This window comes from Bactrocera neohumeralis, chromosome 4, assembly GCF_024586455.1.
Source record: "Bactrocera neohumeralis isolate Rockhampton chromosome 4, APGP_CSIRO_Bneo_wtdbg2-racon-allhic-juicebox.fasta_v2, whole genome shotgun sequence".
Taxonomy (NCBI): domain Eukaryota; kingdom Metazoa; phylum Arthropoda; class Insecta; order Diptera; family Tephritidae; genus Bactrocera; species Bactrocera neohumeralis.
The window spans coordinates 66,673,789-66,688,806 of record NC_065921.1 but is presented as its reverse complement, the minus strand read 5'-3'; the positions used below and the strand labels follow the sequence as shown (position 1 = coordinate 66,688,806).

General features: G+C 33.8%; 1 protein-coding gene across 1 annotated transcript in view; it reads right to left on the bottom strand.

Annotated features, from left to right (window-relative positions):
• LOC126757025 (protein sine oculis) overlaps positions 1–15,018 on the bottom strand; it is an 81,610-nt gene that overhangs the window by 31,372 nt on the left and 35,220 nt on the right. The window contains exon 6 of the mRNA XM_050470604.1: positions 13,821–13,876. Within this exon, the coding sequence (XP_050326561.1) occupies positions 13,821–13,876 (56 nt within the window). The remainder of the gene's footprint in view (positions 1–13,820; positions 13,877–15,018) is intronic.

Genomic DNA, 15,018 nt, shown 5'->3' with positions numbered 1-15,018 from the left:
CTCTGAACAAGGTATATTAAGTTTGTCACGAAGTTTGTAATACTCAAATGGGAACGTGGTAGACTCTATAAAAATTATAACAATGATCAGTGTTACGATCTGTTCGCCTGTATATACATACATACATCTGTACATATGTGCCTCAATTTTTGAAATATCGAACTGAAATTTTACATAAGTACACACATTTCTTGCCAATAAGCAGCTCCTTGTTAAAAAACGCCAATATATGTAAGTTAAAAAACGTTTAGTTACTTTTAATAAAAAAAATGTTTTTCGGGAGCTATGTTGTTCCTTTATTGAATTCCGCTTAAAAACTAAAATTTACAATTAATTATACTTAACTCTAGACCTATGTTTGCCGCTGCAACGGGTACGGAGTTTGCTGACGGAGCGCTTCCCACAGGTTGCCACTACACGTGTCGCACTCTCAGCGATTTAGTGGTGTCATATTATATTACTATGTATCATATGATATTAATGCATCATATGATACTTTTTGAATGTATGGGGTGCTAACTTATATCGGGTGATTTTTTAAGAGCTTGATAACTTTTTTTAAAAAAAAAACGCATAAAATTTGCAAAATCTCATCGGTTCTTTATTTGAAACGTTAGATTGGTTCATGACATTTACTTTTTGAAGATAATTTCATTTAAATGTTGACTCATGTGGTTTCAACAAGATGGCGCTACATGCCACACAGCTCGCGATTCTATGGCCATTTTGAAGGAAAACTTCGGAGAACAATTCATCTCAAGAAATGGACCCGTAAGTTGGCCACCAAGATCATGCGATTTAACGCCTTTAGACTATTTTTTGTGGGGCTACGTCAAGTCTAAAGTCTACAGAAATAAGCCAGCAACTATTCCAGCTTTGGAAGACAACATTTCCGAAGAAATTCGGGCTATTCCGGCCGAAATGCTCGAAAAAGTTGCCCAAAATTGGACTTTCCGAATGGACCACCTAAGACGCAGCCGCGGTCAACATTTAAATGAAATTATCTTCAAAAAGTAAATGTCATGAACCAATCTAACGTTTCAAATAAAGAACCGATGAGATTTTGCAAATTTTATGCGTTTTTTTTTAAAAAAAGTTATCAAGCTCTTAAAAAATCACCCGATAGCTGGTTGTCGCAACTAAAGCCCTTATTTGACAAGATATCTTCATGAAAATCGGTATGAATTATTTTTTAACCCAACGGTACAACCTTATATAGAAACTGATCGATCAAACTCAAGTCCTTCTACACAACTTCAGACAACTGAAGATATCTTCATCTCTGGAGAGAGATACTTATTATATTTTCTCCATGGTCAATGATTTTAAGAATATTCACATGAGGCCAAACAAAATTAAGAAATTGGCATAAAGGGAACAACATATGTATATTATTTCTGAAAGATAAATACAAAATCATGGCAAACAAGAAAAAACGTTAACTTGGGCACAGGTGCATTTCTTTTAGTAACTATGTGTTCAGTTTGTATGGAAGCTATACGTTATAGTAATCCGATCTGAACAATTTTTTCAGAGATTACATTGGTGCCTTAGAAAATAATTTATACCAAATTTCGTGAAGATATATTGTCAAATGTGAAAGTTTTCCATACAAGCCCTTGATTCCGATCGTTCGGTTTGTATGGCAGCTATTCTCTACAGTTAACCGATCTGCAATTTTTTTCGGAGATTACATTATTGCCTTAGAAAATAATCTATACCAAATTTCGAGAAGATACATTGTCAAATGTGAAAGTTTTCCATACAAGAACTTGATTCCGACCGTTCAGTTTATATGGCAGCTATATGTTATAGTTGTCCGATATCGGCTGTTCCGACAAATGAGCAGCTTCTTGAAGAGAAATGGATGTTTGCAAATTTTCAAAACGATATCTCAAAAACTGAGGGACTAGTTCGTATATATACAGACGGACAGACAGACCGACGGACATGGCTAAATCGACTCAGCTCAACATACTGATCATTTATATATGTATATACTTTATAGGGTCTCCGACGCTTCCTTCTGGGTATTACAAACTTCGTGACAAACTTAATATACCCTGTTCAGGGTATAAAAATATGATAAAACCAATGACGAAAGGCTAATTTCGGGTATAATCTTGAAGGTATAATACCTTCAGGTACGTAAGGCCCGTTAGTTATATGAGTTTTAGATCAAGTTTCTGCTGACCGATATATGCGGTAGGAAGATCGAAAATGTTTATATTAGGTATATGGAGGTATTGACCCGATTCAACTCATTTGTTACACACAGACATACTAATATCAGTTATATATCTCATACATTGACCCATATTTTCGTTAAAAGTCAATCGGCACCAAGGGGCTTAAAGAGTTTTGATTCGGTGATTTTTGTCATAAGGTGTCAAGCTTCAAAGGCACTTTTTGTGTAAAGATATAATAAAGATAAGATCCAATGCTATTATATTATTTTCACAATGTCGATAAGAGCTCTTATAATATTTGCTCTAAAGGAATTTGGTTTTTGTTACTTTGGTTTATGAGATATGTACAGTAAGCCTACTAGAGGGCGGAGCCACACTTTTTATGGGCGTGACAATGGTCCGACAACGCCGATATACAAACTCGTCCTTACTTTTTAGCCAAGAAACACTTGTCACAAGTTTCATCAAAATATCTTAATGTTTACTCGAGTTATCGCTTGTACAGACGGATGGACGGACAGACGGAGCTTCGTAATATATTTCAAAAGTAGTCTGAAGAAAGCTGCTAAGATGTCAGTTCAGTGGTGGATATATAGCAACCAGAGTGTCCTAGACTATACTTTTTTGGAAACGAAATCTCCTTTAGTATTATATGCTGCTATAGTTTAGGGATCTTATTTTTACTATTTCACCGTTCATTTGATTTTCCTACGAACAAAATAGTTTAACCATAAGAGTAAAAACAATTTAATTTTAACATTCTCGCTTTTTAGCAATTTCTCTTTGTCCAGTCTCTCATTGTGCTTGTTGCGCGACGAACACGTGACGATCGTTTGTTTTTAATCCAGTCAAGTGTATTTAATTTTTTTATTTCCAAGCTAATGCACTTGTGCCAACAACAACAAAAAGCTAAAAGATGCTTACAGAACGAAAAACAAAACTTTCGATGAGCGCCAAGTTGCTGCAGAAGGCAGCGATGTAGTGTCTACGTACATACTTACATATGTACATATTTTAAATAGCGACGCTTGCACGAAAGCTGTGCTCGAGTGGCAGCCCAACAATAACAACTGCTTAACGACACATTTATGAATTAATTCCCCGTCAATGAATTTTGAACTTCATTCAGCTAAGAAAAATTTGTGATGAAGGAAACAAATTTAAAAAGAAAATAAAAACTATAACCGTTGCACATATACGTATATATGTATGTAAGTTTGTGTGCACAAGTGAAACGTTAAAATCTCAGCAATTAAAGCCGCATTAAGAATATAAGCTTATTAAAGCCAAAAAGGGCCAGCGCACGCGACCACCCACAAAGCAGAGTTATACGTTTAGCCGAGCTTAATTTTTAAAAGCGATTAAGCTCGTTTAATAACTAATAAGCTGTTGCTTTTATGACTGAAAATTTGTGATATAAGTTTTATTAGTTCTTTTGGCGTATGTAACAAAGAATTTCTCTTTGTTCGGGAGTAATATTTGCAACAAGAAACTACTGTCTTAAACTATAGTTACTGCTAAAAATGCCCACTTGAAAAAATTATTTCTACTTTCAGTGTTGTTTATTTACCCATTTTCCTTTAACGATTTACTTCTATGTATTTTAATTGGTTTTTGGAATATAGTGTTTTACTATTTTAACTGTTATTCCATACACAAATTGGTACAAAAAAGCACGTAAAAAAAAGTAATTAAATTACCCTGGTAAATAATATTTAAAAAATGTAATTTGCTTAGTTGGTAAAACTGTTTTTAATTGCTAGGAGTGGTTCAAAGCCTTCATAGACGGTCGAGAGATCGTTGAAGACATAGCTCGTTCTAGACGACCCTCGAACTCTTCAACTGATAAAAACATTAACAAAGTGAAGGATATGGTGCTTGAAAAGCGACAGGCAAGTGTTGGAGAGATGGCCAGAGAGCTCAAGCTTTGGTGGATATTTTGGGTACGAAACGCGTTCTGAAGTTTTTTCAAAAAGAGTACGATGGACCGAATTAAAAGCCAAAAACGCAGTGAATAAACCACCGTATTCACGAGATTTGGCTTCTTGTGATTTTTTTCTGTTCCCTAAACTGAAGTTGCCTCTCCGTGGAAACAGTTTTCAGTCGATCGAAAAGAAAATTCGCTTAAGGAGCTGAAGACTATCGCAAAAGTGTTTATGAAATGTGTTTCGAGGACTGGAAAAATCGTTGTCATAAAGTGTATTACATATGGTGGGAATTACTTTAAAGGCGACAAAATAAATATTGATAATTAATTAATTATTTTGCGTTTTATTTACAATTTTCGGGTACCATGTATACGATACAAATATTTGTATGTTTAAATAAGAGTTTTTAGGTACAGAATTGCATATGTATATTTTTAAAGAAAACCTTCTTCTCAGCTAAATTTGTTGCTACCTTTACTATTAATTTTTTAGAATATTTTGTGCTAGAATGTTAAGAAAGAACACTTATAAATTATTACGATTTACATTTTGAAACAAGGAACTACGGATCAATCTCGAGCTGAAACTTTTTTGAAAAATATGAAAGCTGAGTTGCCTAAATACGGTGAAGATTGAAAATCAAGTGAGGAAAGTTCTCTGAGCGCCATTCACTTGGGAGTGGCCAGAAACGATTCTTTTACATAAGGCTTAACAGATCACAACTTCCGGTTCTAGACCAAGTATTCTCTGAGTAGCCAAAAAACATCCGTTTGAAGGCGAGCTAAAGTGAGAAGGCGAACCATAACTCACAAAGAAGAAAAAAGCTTTTGTAAACTCGGCCATAACCGCATAAGCGGTGTCTACGCCAATAAAGAAAAAGAAGAAGATTTTCAAAATTAACTTTTAAGCCTCAATATAAAAAAAATATTTAAATGTCAAAACACTTATGTACATGTTTTAAATATCCTAACATGAATCTTACTTCTTTCTTATATACTTTATAAGCAAATATCTTTTAATAATTTATTTGGAAGTCAAATTTGTAATAACAATACTTTGCGTCAAAATACCCGCTCTTTCTTAAAAAAGAACAACTTTAAATCTCTTTTAATAAAAAATAAAAAATCCGAATTCATTCCCCGGAGTGGAATACAAAAGAGTTGGACAGTCTAAATAGCCTAGTTTCCAGTTTGGAATCTATAAGTGATTGGGAGACTACCAGCCGGTTTTCAACTGCCATTAAATATGTTCACATGTATAAAATTTTGTGGTTCAGAGTCATTCTAACCCAATATATCGAGAAGATTGCAGGAAATGTCTAGAGCAAGGCACCAGGGAAAGAATGGAGCATTTCTTGTGCACTTGTCCCGCATTGGCAAGACTACGCTGTAAGCATCTGGGGTCCATGATATGATACACTGGAGGAGGTGTCGATAGTGAGGCCGCAGAGTCTGTTAAAATTCGCTGTAAAGAATAACTATCATGAACCTAGTAACTGCACCCTTTTGGCATAAAGAACCAAACACAATGGTGGCTTATTGGTGTTAACCTACCCAGACTGTTAAAATTCTAACCACAATTGGCAAAGAATAACTATTCATGAATCCTTACATTTGGTGAGGGTATTGGTACGTAGGCGAAACTCAGAGCGTATATCGGAAACATTAAAGATTGGCATAAAATCCATCAGCCTTTTGGTGTCGGTTTTAATTAGTTGGACCTTTAATTTATGGTATCACCAGGAATATACAAAAATTCAAATTAGAATTGAAGCCAATACCCTTTGGTATTTAATTAAACACGCTGAAAACCTGTTTTAAAAAACAATTATTTGAGATTGAGGTTAAAGTTGCCTGAGAACTGTCACTGATCATTCTTATGGCATAAAAAACAAAGTGTAAGGGCTGCTGGCGTATGCCGAACATTTTATACTCGCATGATAAAATGATAATCGAGATTTCATTATCAAATCATTTACATATTTTTCAAATACCGTATTTTTGTAAAGTTTTATTCCGCTATCATCATTGGTTCCTAATGTACTATATATTATACAGAGAAGGCATCAGATGGAATTCAAAATAGCGTTATATTGGAAGAAGGCGTGGTTGTGAACCGATTTCACCCATATTTCGTACATGTCATCAGGAAGAAAATATTATATACCGAATTTCATTGAAATCGACAGAGTAGTTCCTGAGATATGGTTTTTGGTCCATAAGTAGGCGACGCCACGCCCATTTTCAATTTCTAAAAAAAGCCTGGAGACAGCTTCCTTCTGCCATTTCTTCCGTAAAATTTAGTGTTTCTGACGTTTTTTGTTAGTCGGTTAACGCACTTTTAGTGATTTTCAACATAACCTTTGTATGGGAGGTGGGCGTGGTTATTATCCGATTTCTTCCGTTTTTGAACTGTATATGGAAATGCCTAAGAAAACGACTCTGAAGAGTTTGGTTGACATAGCTATAATAGTTTCCGAGATATTTACAAAAAACTTAGTAGGGGGCGGGGCCACGCCCACTTTTCCAAAAAAATTACGTCCAAATATGCCCCTCTCTAATGCGATCCTTTGTGCCAAATTTCACTTTAATATCTTTATTTATGGCTTAGTTATGACACTTTATAGGTTTTCGGTTTCCACCATTTTGTGGGCGTGGCAGTGGGCCGATTTTGCCCATTTTCGAACTTAACCTTCTTATGGAGCCAAGAAATACGTGAACCAAGTTTCATCATGATATTTCAATTTTTACTCAAGTTACAGCTTGTACGGACGGACGAACGGACAGACGGACGGACGGACAGACGGACGGACATCCGGATTTCAACTCTACTTGTCACCCTGATCACTTTGGTATATATAACCCTATATCTGACTCTTTTAGTTTTAGGACTTACAAACAACCGTTATGTGAACAAAACTATAATACTCTCCTTAGCAACTTTGTTGCGAGAGTATAAAAAAACATGTACTAAACGATTGTTCAAGTAATAATTAGACAGAAAACTGAGCAGCGCTCGGCTTTTCACTATTGACTTATGACAATGCCTTGCCTGATTTTTTATGTGTTTTTTTCTTGTCCTTTTCGTTTGAGTTCACTTGCCTTACTCAACTTGATAAAATGTCATTACGAGCATAATATTGTACTTTATATGCCAAAACTAACCTAAATGTGGATATACATATGTATGTAGTATGTACATATAGTATGTATATAATGTATAAGGTGGCAGTATATGCATATACATACATACATATGAACAAAATAACAACTGTAAAGGACATTCAGTCATATCGGGCTTACATAAAGGTTCGAATATTGACTATATTTAATTTATATGTATATTAGGGTGTGTCAAAAAAATCAAAAATTTTTTCACCGCTTGGTATTCTAAAAAGTATGAGTTCTTCATTTGAAACGGAATGGCCTTTTATAATTAAAAAAATATATGTATATATATACACATATATACATATACACAAACATATGATCTTTGACCATGAAAATCTCGTAAACCCTTAACTTAAGTGAAAAATAATAATAAAGACCAATTTTTCAAATTTTTAAAACTTAAGCTTTCCGATTTATTGCTGATTTTTTGTTTCATTGTAAAAAAAGCTTGAATTACAATAACCAAACTTCAAGCGATAATATCTTTAAACGGTTAGATTAACGAAAAACTCGTAAGAGATTTCAATTTCCTATAAAATCTATGAAACGGCAGGTTTTTTCAAGTGGTTGAAAGCGATATTATTTATCTGTTATGAAAAAATAGAAAACAGTAAGGCAGAGATATTCTCATTTCAATTAAGGTCTCTTTTTTGGAAAGTGTCTAAGAAGAACCTATTTCGCAGAGTACCAAGCAGAAAAATTTCAGTTTTTTACTCACCCTAATGCAAACATATTTGAATGTGTACAAAAAGCATATAGTAACGGTATATGTATATACTAGATTTATGTGCCTCAAAGTAAACTTTTGTTCACCAAACTTCTACTTTTGCCACTCTTTTTGGCCATTTTCGCTTTTATTCCACTTTATTTCTTGCTAATGTGTGTGCTTTTATGAATCAACTTATGTACATACATATGTATGCACGTATGTGTGTATTTTTGTAGTTAATAAGTGTTGCTGGAAACGTAGACAAAATCGTAATTCGATATCCAATATAAGTATGTATGTACATATGTATGTACGTTATGCTCATTTTTGTTTGTTTAGTCTTTTATTTTGATGTTTTTGGGCAGCTAAAGTTCATATTATGTTGGTAGGAAAATTTCATTGCCTTTGGTATTACTATTTATTTACTATATTATTTATATAGTACATAGATACATATGTATATGCTTGAAAAAATATAGCACACAAGCTTTAATATTTTATATAAATTTATATTTCCGAAATATTACTAAGCGTCAATTCCTAGACCCTTAACAAGTACACCTGTTCGAATTTAGACAGTTTTGGTTATATTTAAAACAAATTGATTTATAATTAAATTGTTTGAGAGTTTCAGCAGTGCAAGCAAGTGCGGTTCGATTGCACCTATCCTCACCGGCCAATGACTCTACTATTATTCGCGGCTATTGTCAAAACCTTGTCGACTTTTGTTAGCCGAATCAGACCTGTATGTATATTTATTTGGATTGCATATGGAAGCGAATTTTAATCAAAAAATATATCGGTAAGAGGTTTCATTCTAGTTTTTGAGCGCAGTCAAATACAAGAGCACTTTGGGTTGGATTTTTATGGTCACCCTTCTTCTACGTGCAGAGGGACAGAAAGTTCGCAATCCTATATTAAGAGACAGTCGATTGAAGGTGAGCGAAATAGCTCGAGCATATTAAAAAAAGCACATATAATAGTGGACAAGGGAAAGCTGTCGGCAAGATGTGTCTAGCTTTTGCTATCCAAAAAGAAAAAGCGCAACTGTGACTTATTTATTCTTCCAAATCAATTTCATCCCCTTTAAAGTAATCCCCTCCCGATGCTATGCACTTATGCCAACGGATTTTCCAATCTTCGAAACACTGGTTGTAGTCACTTTCCGGGATGGCCTTCAGTTCCGTCTTCGCTGCGGCTTGAATCTCCTCTATCGTATAAAAACGGTGTCCCCGGAGCGGTCTTTTGGTGAACAGCCAGAAGTCGCACGGCGCCAGATCAGGTGAATACGGTGGTTGCGGAATGATATGGGTTGAGTTTTTGGCGAAATGATCACGAATTACGAGGGCAGTATGGGATGGTGCATTATCGTGGTGTAAAAACCAAGAATTGTCTTTTCAAAATTCCGGCCTATTTAGGCGGATAGCGTTACGCAAACGACGCATAACGTTCAAATAATATTCCATTTTGACTGTTTGACCGGTTGGAAGGAATTCATAGTGCACAACACCACGATAATCGAAGAAACCAGTCAACATGACCTTGATTTTTGAGCGACTTTGGCGCGATTTTTTTTGTCTCGGCTCTCTTTTGGTACGATATTCGCTCGATTGATCGGTTGTTTCGGAGTCGAAAGCATAGATCCAAGTCTCATCGCCAGTTATAATGCGTTTCATGACACCCTGGTAGTCGGAAAGCATCATTTTACACACTTTAACGTGACGCCTTTTTTCCAAAAAATTCAATGTTTTCGGTACCAGTCGAGATTTGACGCGCTTGAGGCCCAAAACATCCTTCAAAATGGTATTGGCTGAGAATTTCGATATGCCAACTTCATCAGCAAGGTCTCTAATTGTTAATCGCCGGTTTTTCAACACCAAATCTTTGATTTGTTGAACGTGAGCGTCGTCGGTTGAGGTTGATGGTCGCCTTGGACGCTCTTCGTCTTCGACACGTTCACGGCCGGCTTGGAACTCACTATACCACTTGTAAACATTTTTTTTAGACATAGCCTCATCACCAAAGGCTTTCTGCAAATTCTTTGCTCAACAAATTTCGACATCGCAAAAAACGAAAAACTCACTTTTAGCAGCTCACAAAACGACACGTATCTCAAACACTAATGAATATTTTGATGTCAAATGTCACCTTATTTTTTGGGCACAGTAGTATAGAAGGCAAAGTAGATTCGACGTCGAATAGCAGAAAACACACAATGACAACTGCTTAACTACCATACACTGTGTCTTCTATGTTTGATCCCGAGCGACTTTATTTGGTTTGCAAAATTAAAAAAAAAGAAAGTTACCACGTAGTCCTACTTTACTACTTTACATACATCCTTAAAACGTATTTTTATGGTGGCCTAAATGAATTCAAGCCTCACTTCAAGAAAAAAATTAACTTCGGCTGCACCGAAGTATTATAATCCTTAACAGTGCCTTTTCTTATAGCTATACGAGTATTTGTAACTTAATCTGAAATCGCAATCGGCCAATGGTCACTTTGAGGTGGGAAGTTACATGTTATAGCCCTAGCTGATCAAGTTATCCAGAAATTGTTGCATTGCTTTGAACAATAATCCGAGCTAAACTCGCCACGGTGTCTTGTCTAATGATTAACATATAGGGAGTTGATTCTGAGCGGCCAGCCTGTATGGTAGATATGCGCTATAGTGGTCCGATATCGCATTTTTTTTTTGGAGGAAAGGACGTCTGCAAAATTACATCTATATCACAAAAACTAGTTCTTTGCTAATATACATATATACAAACAGATAGCTAAATCGGCTCAGCTCGTCTTGCTGACGACCTCTGACGTTTCCTTCTGGGTGCTCAGCATTATAAAAAGTAAAAAATATATGTATTAATATTTCCAGTATAATTGAACTAGGAGCATATTTAAGCGCAGTTAGAAAAAATTAAAAATCGAATATTTGGTTTTGTAAAAATAAATTTTCAACTATACAAATTTTCATATTAAACTTGCCGCCCTTACAAGACGGCGCTAAACACTCCTTTGCGCTAACCAATTGTCGGCATACACATTGGCAAAAGTGCGCTGAAGTGCTTACAAACAATGCAGTCAGGAAGTCAATCAACCAAACCAAACACATACATACGTACAATCGACAGTGCTGCTTTTCTTGCTGACCTCCAGCAGGACATTTGAATGCATCGAAGCGAAACACACACTTCAACAAATACACAGATATGTGTGTGTTAAGAAAATGGCCGCTAAGTGCAGCAGAAGAGAGTCCTCAGCGAACAATACGAAAACTGTGAGTACATATTAGCAATTACTTTAAGTATGCTTATGTATTTGTTCCTAAGTGTATTTATCATTGCCGTCGGATCTGTTTGACGCGCACTCGAAAGGACGTCGGAAAGATGTCGGAGTCAAGTTGATGCATTCTTCGCTGTTTGTGGTTGTTGTGTGCGATCTTTGATCGTTTTTTCGCTGCTTCTACGCACACATGTTTGAGCGGGCTTTGCAAATATTTATTTAGATGTGAAGCAAGCAGATGTTTTATTTAAAATAAATATTGAAAGGGAAATTTTATTTTCGATAAAGGAAAACGATTTAGCATTTGCATGGGAATGGAAATTGGTTTGGCATTTTAAGGAAAGTGAGAAATATTTTTGTGTTTGCAAATGTTTGTTAAGATTTTCTTTCGAAAACAACGCAGCAGTGAGAGTTATTTTGGTAGCTAACTCGTTACATTTAGACCGCCATAAGAGTTTGGGAGAAAGATAAATATAATGAAAAATAAGACGGTTTAAAATTGGATTTATTTATAGCAATAATTAACTAGGTACAAAATTTTGGGCCGTTATAGGTAGGCAGTTTAACCTAACTTTTCCCATCTTTTTCTGTAATCCTTTAATAAAATAGGCATTTTAAGCAAAATGTTTAGTACTTTTGAATATCAACCGAAACAATCAGATAAACAGTCTGAAAGAGTATGTAGCATAAAAGCTTTCGCTGTCAGATATAACCAATATATAACCATTTTATAGCCAATATATAACCATTTTATAACCAATATATAACCATTTTATAGCCAATATATAACCATTTTATAACCAATATATAACCATTTTATAACCAATATATAACCATTTTATAAACAAAATAAATTAGGCTTTTGCCATTGTTCTCTGGGTGGAAAATGAAAGACGAGGATGCCAAAAAGCCCCCAAAATATTATTAACAGTAAAGCAAGAATAACTTTTTGTTATTGTGAGTATTAGTGTTGAACTTTTCTAAGAAATGAATCTCAGGCTTGTAAAAATAAAAGGATTTGAAACAAAAAATTCTTTGTAAAACTATTCAACTCAAGGCGGTAAACCTGAATAGATAGAATAGCTAGAAGAAATTTATGAAACACTAGATCTTTTCTGCAAATTTCGAGCTTGTGTTAATATTCAATATATTTTGGAAAGTGTTGCATACATCCACATAATTTAGTCATAAAATCTAATTAATAGTCTAGCTTTTTTCAACGCGTTTCTTCATTAATTTCCAATGTCAGCTGCTGTGCTCATATCACCTACACTTAATTGCTCATTTATTTGAAACATGCAACATTAAAAATATGCTTGTTGGCTATTTTAGAGAAATCATATTTCATTTAATATAACATAAAATACTATACATACATATATTGGTTATATGTATGTATGTGTGTGTATATTGACATATGGAAAAAAATAATATTTTATGAAATATGAATTTCGTAGTACTCTGACACATACTTTGAGAAACTGACGACAAATGTGAGGACTTTATTAAAAAACGAACACACGCACACTGCCATATGTACATACATACATGTGTACATATGTACATACACACATATACTATATATACATATGTACATATAATATGAAGTGGCAAATAAATATGAAGATTGGATTTTTCTGTTTTTATGCCTTCACTGCCTCAGCCGAACAAATTTGACAGCAGCGAGAACAAGAAGAAGAGCCTGAGAACAACTGACCACCAGCAGCGCGTTCATACCATATCTCGTGCAATGTTATTTGCTTGACATTATTATTGCTATTTGTTTCGCTATTATTATTATTGTTGTTGTTGTTGTGATTTTGGTATTTGTTCGTTTGTGCTTGTCCAAAAAGCTGTTTTGTCTCAAATTCATGAAATTCATGAAAATGAATAGTTCTTGTGACGGCTCGTAAGCACTCGGTGGCAGCGTTCGGGGTGTGAGCAACCGCTGCTGATGTGGGTGTGTGCTCAAATGTACATACATACATCATACATACATACATATGTATGTAACTGAAGCTTTATGTTTTGTTTTTTCTTTTTTTTTTTGTGTATCGCTTATTGCCAAGGTCATGCCGCTTGTACTGCCCGCGGATGCAAAAATGATCTTGTGGCGAATTTTCCATGCGCTTTCTTTCACCGCATCTCATTTGTAAAAACAAAAAAGCGAATTTTACATATTTTCACAACCCTGACACTAATTATACGGTTATTTATTTTAGTTGAAATTGCATATGCAAATATTTTTTGTTGCATTTGGTTTTGCAAAAATTAAAACGTCTGTAACTGTCGCATTCAGGGTTGCACCCCCCAGTGCCAAAGTAATGACATCTTAATACAAATATTTTTTTTTTATATTTTCACACAACATTTTAGATAATTTGCGTAATATTGTTGTTAAAATTAACGACACATAACGTAATTTTTAGCATGAGAGAGTGTAAAATAGCAAATTGTGCGCCTTATTTCAGCTTTTTTCTTAATTTTTCTATATATTTTTTCTGAAATAGATTTTTTATATTAAATTGATTTTACTTACTCTTTGTGTTCGGCAGCGCGATCCCGTTGTCTGCGATTTTTAAACCAATTTGAAACCTGCAATCGGAAAAATTTTAAATTAACAATTAAATATAAACTTATTTGAGTTATTATTATTTATGTTAAAATTTGTTTGCTTTTATATTTTTAATTTTTATTTTCTTTTTGTATGTAAATAATTGTATATACATATGTACAAATGTATACATATGTTGATGGTTTCTATTTTTTAGTAATTTGAATTTTCTTTATTTAAAATTTTTTTGTTAATAAATAATTAAATAATAATATATATTAATTTGTTTTAAATTCAATTATATATGTACTATTATGATTTTTTCGTAAACCCAAACGTTTAAAAGATATTAACAGTTAAAGTTTGATTATTTTTGGGAAAATTGTTTATTTCTTATGAATTTTATAACTCAATGAAAAAAAAATTATTATGAATGATGAAATTCACAGTTTTGTAGGAAATTTACTGCTCTATAAAAATGGTCTTATTTGATTTTTCGATTAAGTTAAGCGTTTACGAGATATTCATCGTCAAACATCAATGCATATTAGGGTGGATCAAAAAAAAATTTTTTTTTTTCGTTTGGTACTCTGAAAAATAGGTTCCTAGACACCTCTAAGAAAGCCCCTCCAAAAATCTATTCATACTATTTTTTTTTCATTGAGTTATAAAATTCATAAGAAATAAAAAATTTTCCCAAAAATAATCAAACTTTAAAATTTTTTTTTTGAATCACTCTAATGTATGTACATACATACATACATACATATGTACATATGTACTTAAACATTTGAACCAGGCCATCTAAATGATTAATCAAATTTCGGTCATTTGTTACAAAACACAACTTAATTAGCTGCATTCAAGCGAGAAACAGAGAACGATTAAGTGGTGAAATTGATAAATTAATATAAAGCAAAGCAAATGCTACACAAATGTATAAATAACACGTAAATACGTTAATATCTATGAACATACACATCTATGTATGTTAAGAAAATAGTGGCGATTTTGACATTGAAAATTTTAAAAATTTCAAAAATGTGAAAATTACGCTAAACGCTGAAGGTGAGCATAAATATTTATTTAAGAGAACAAATTACATTTGGGAGTAATCTTTTTGCAGTGTACCAACAAAAAATATGTAAAATCTTGTTTTCTTAAAATAAATTCTTAAGTTAAA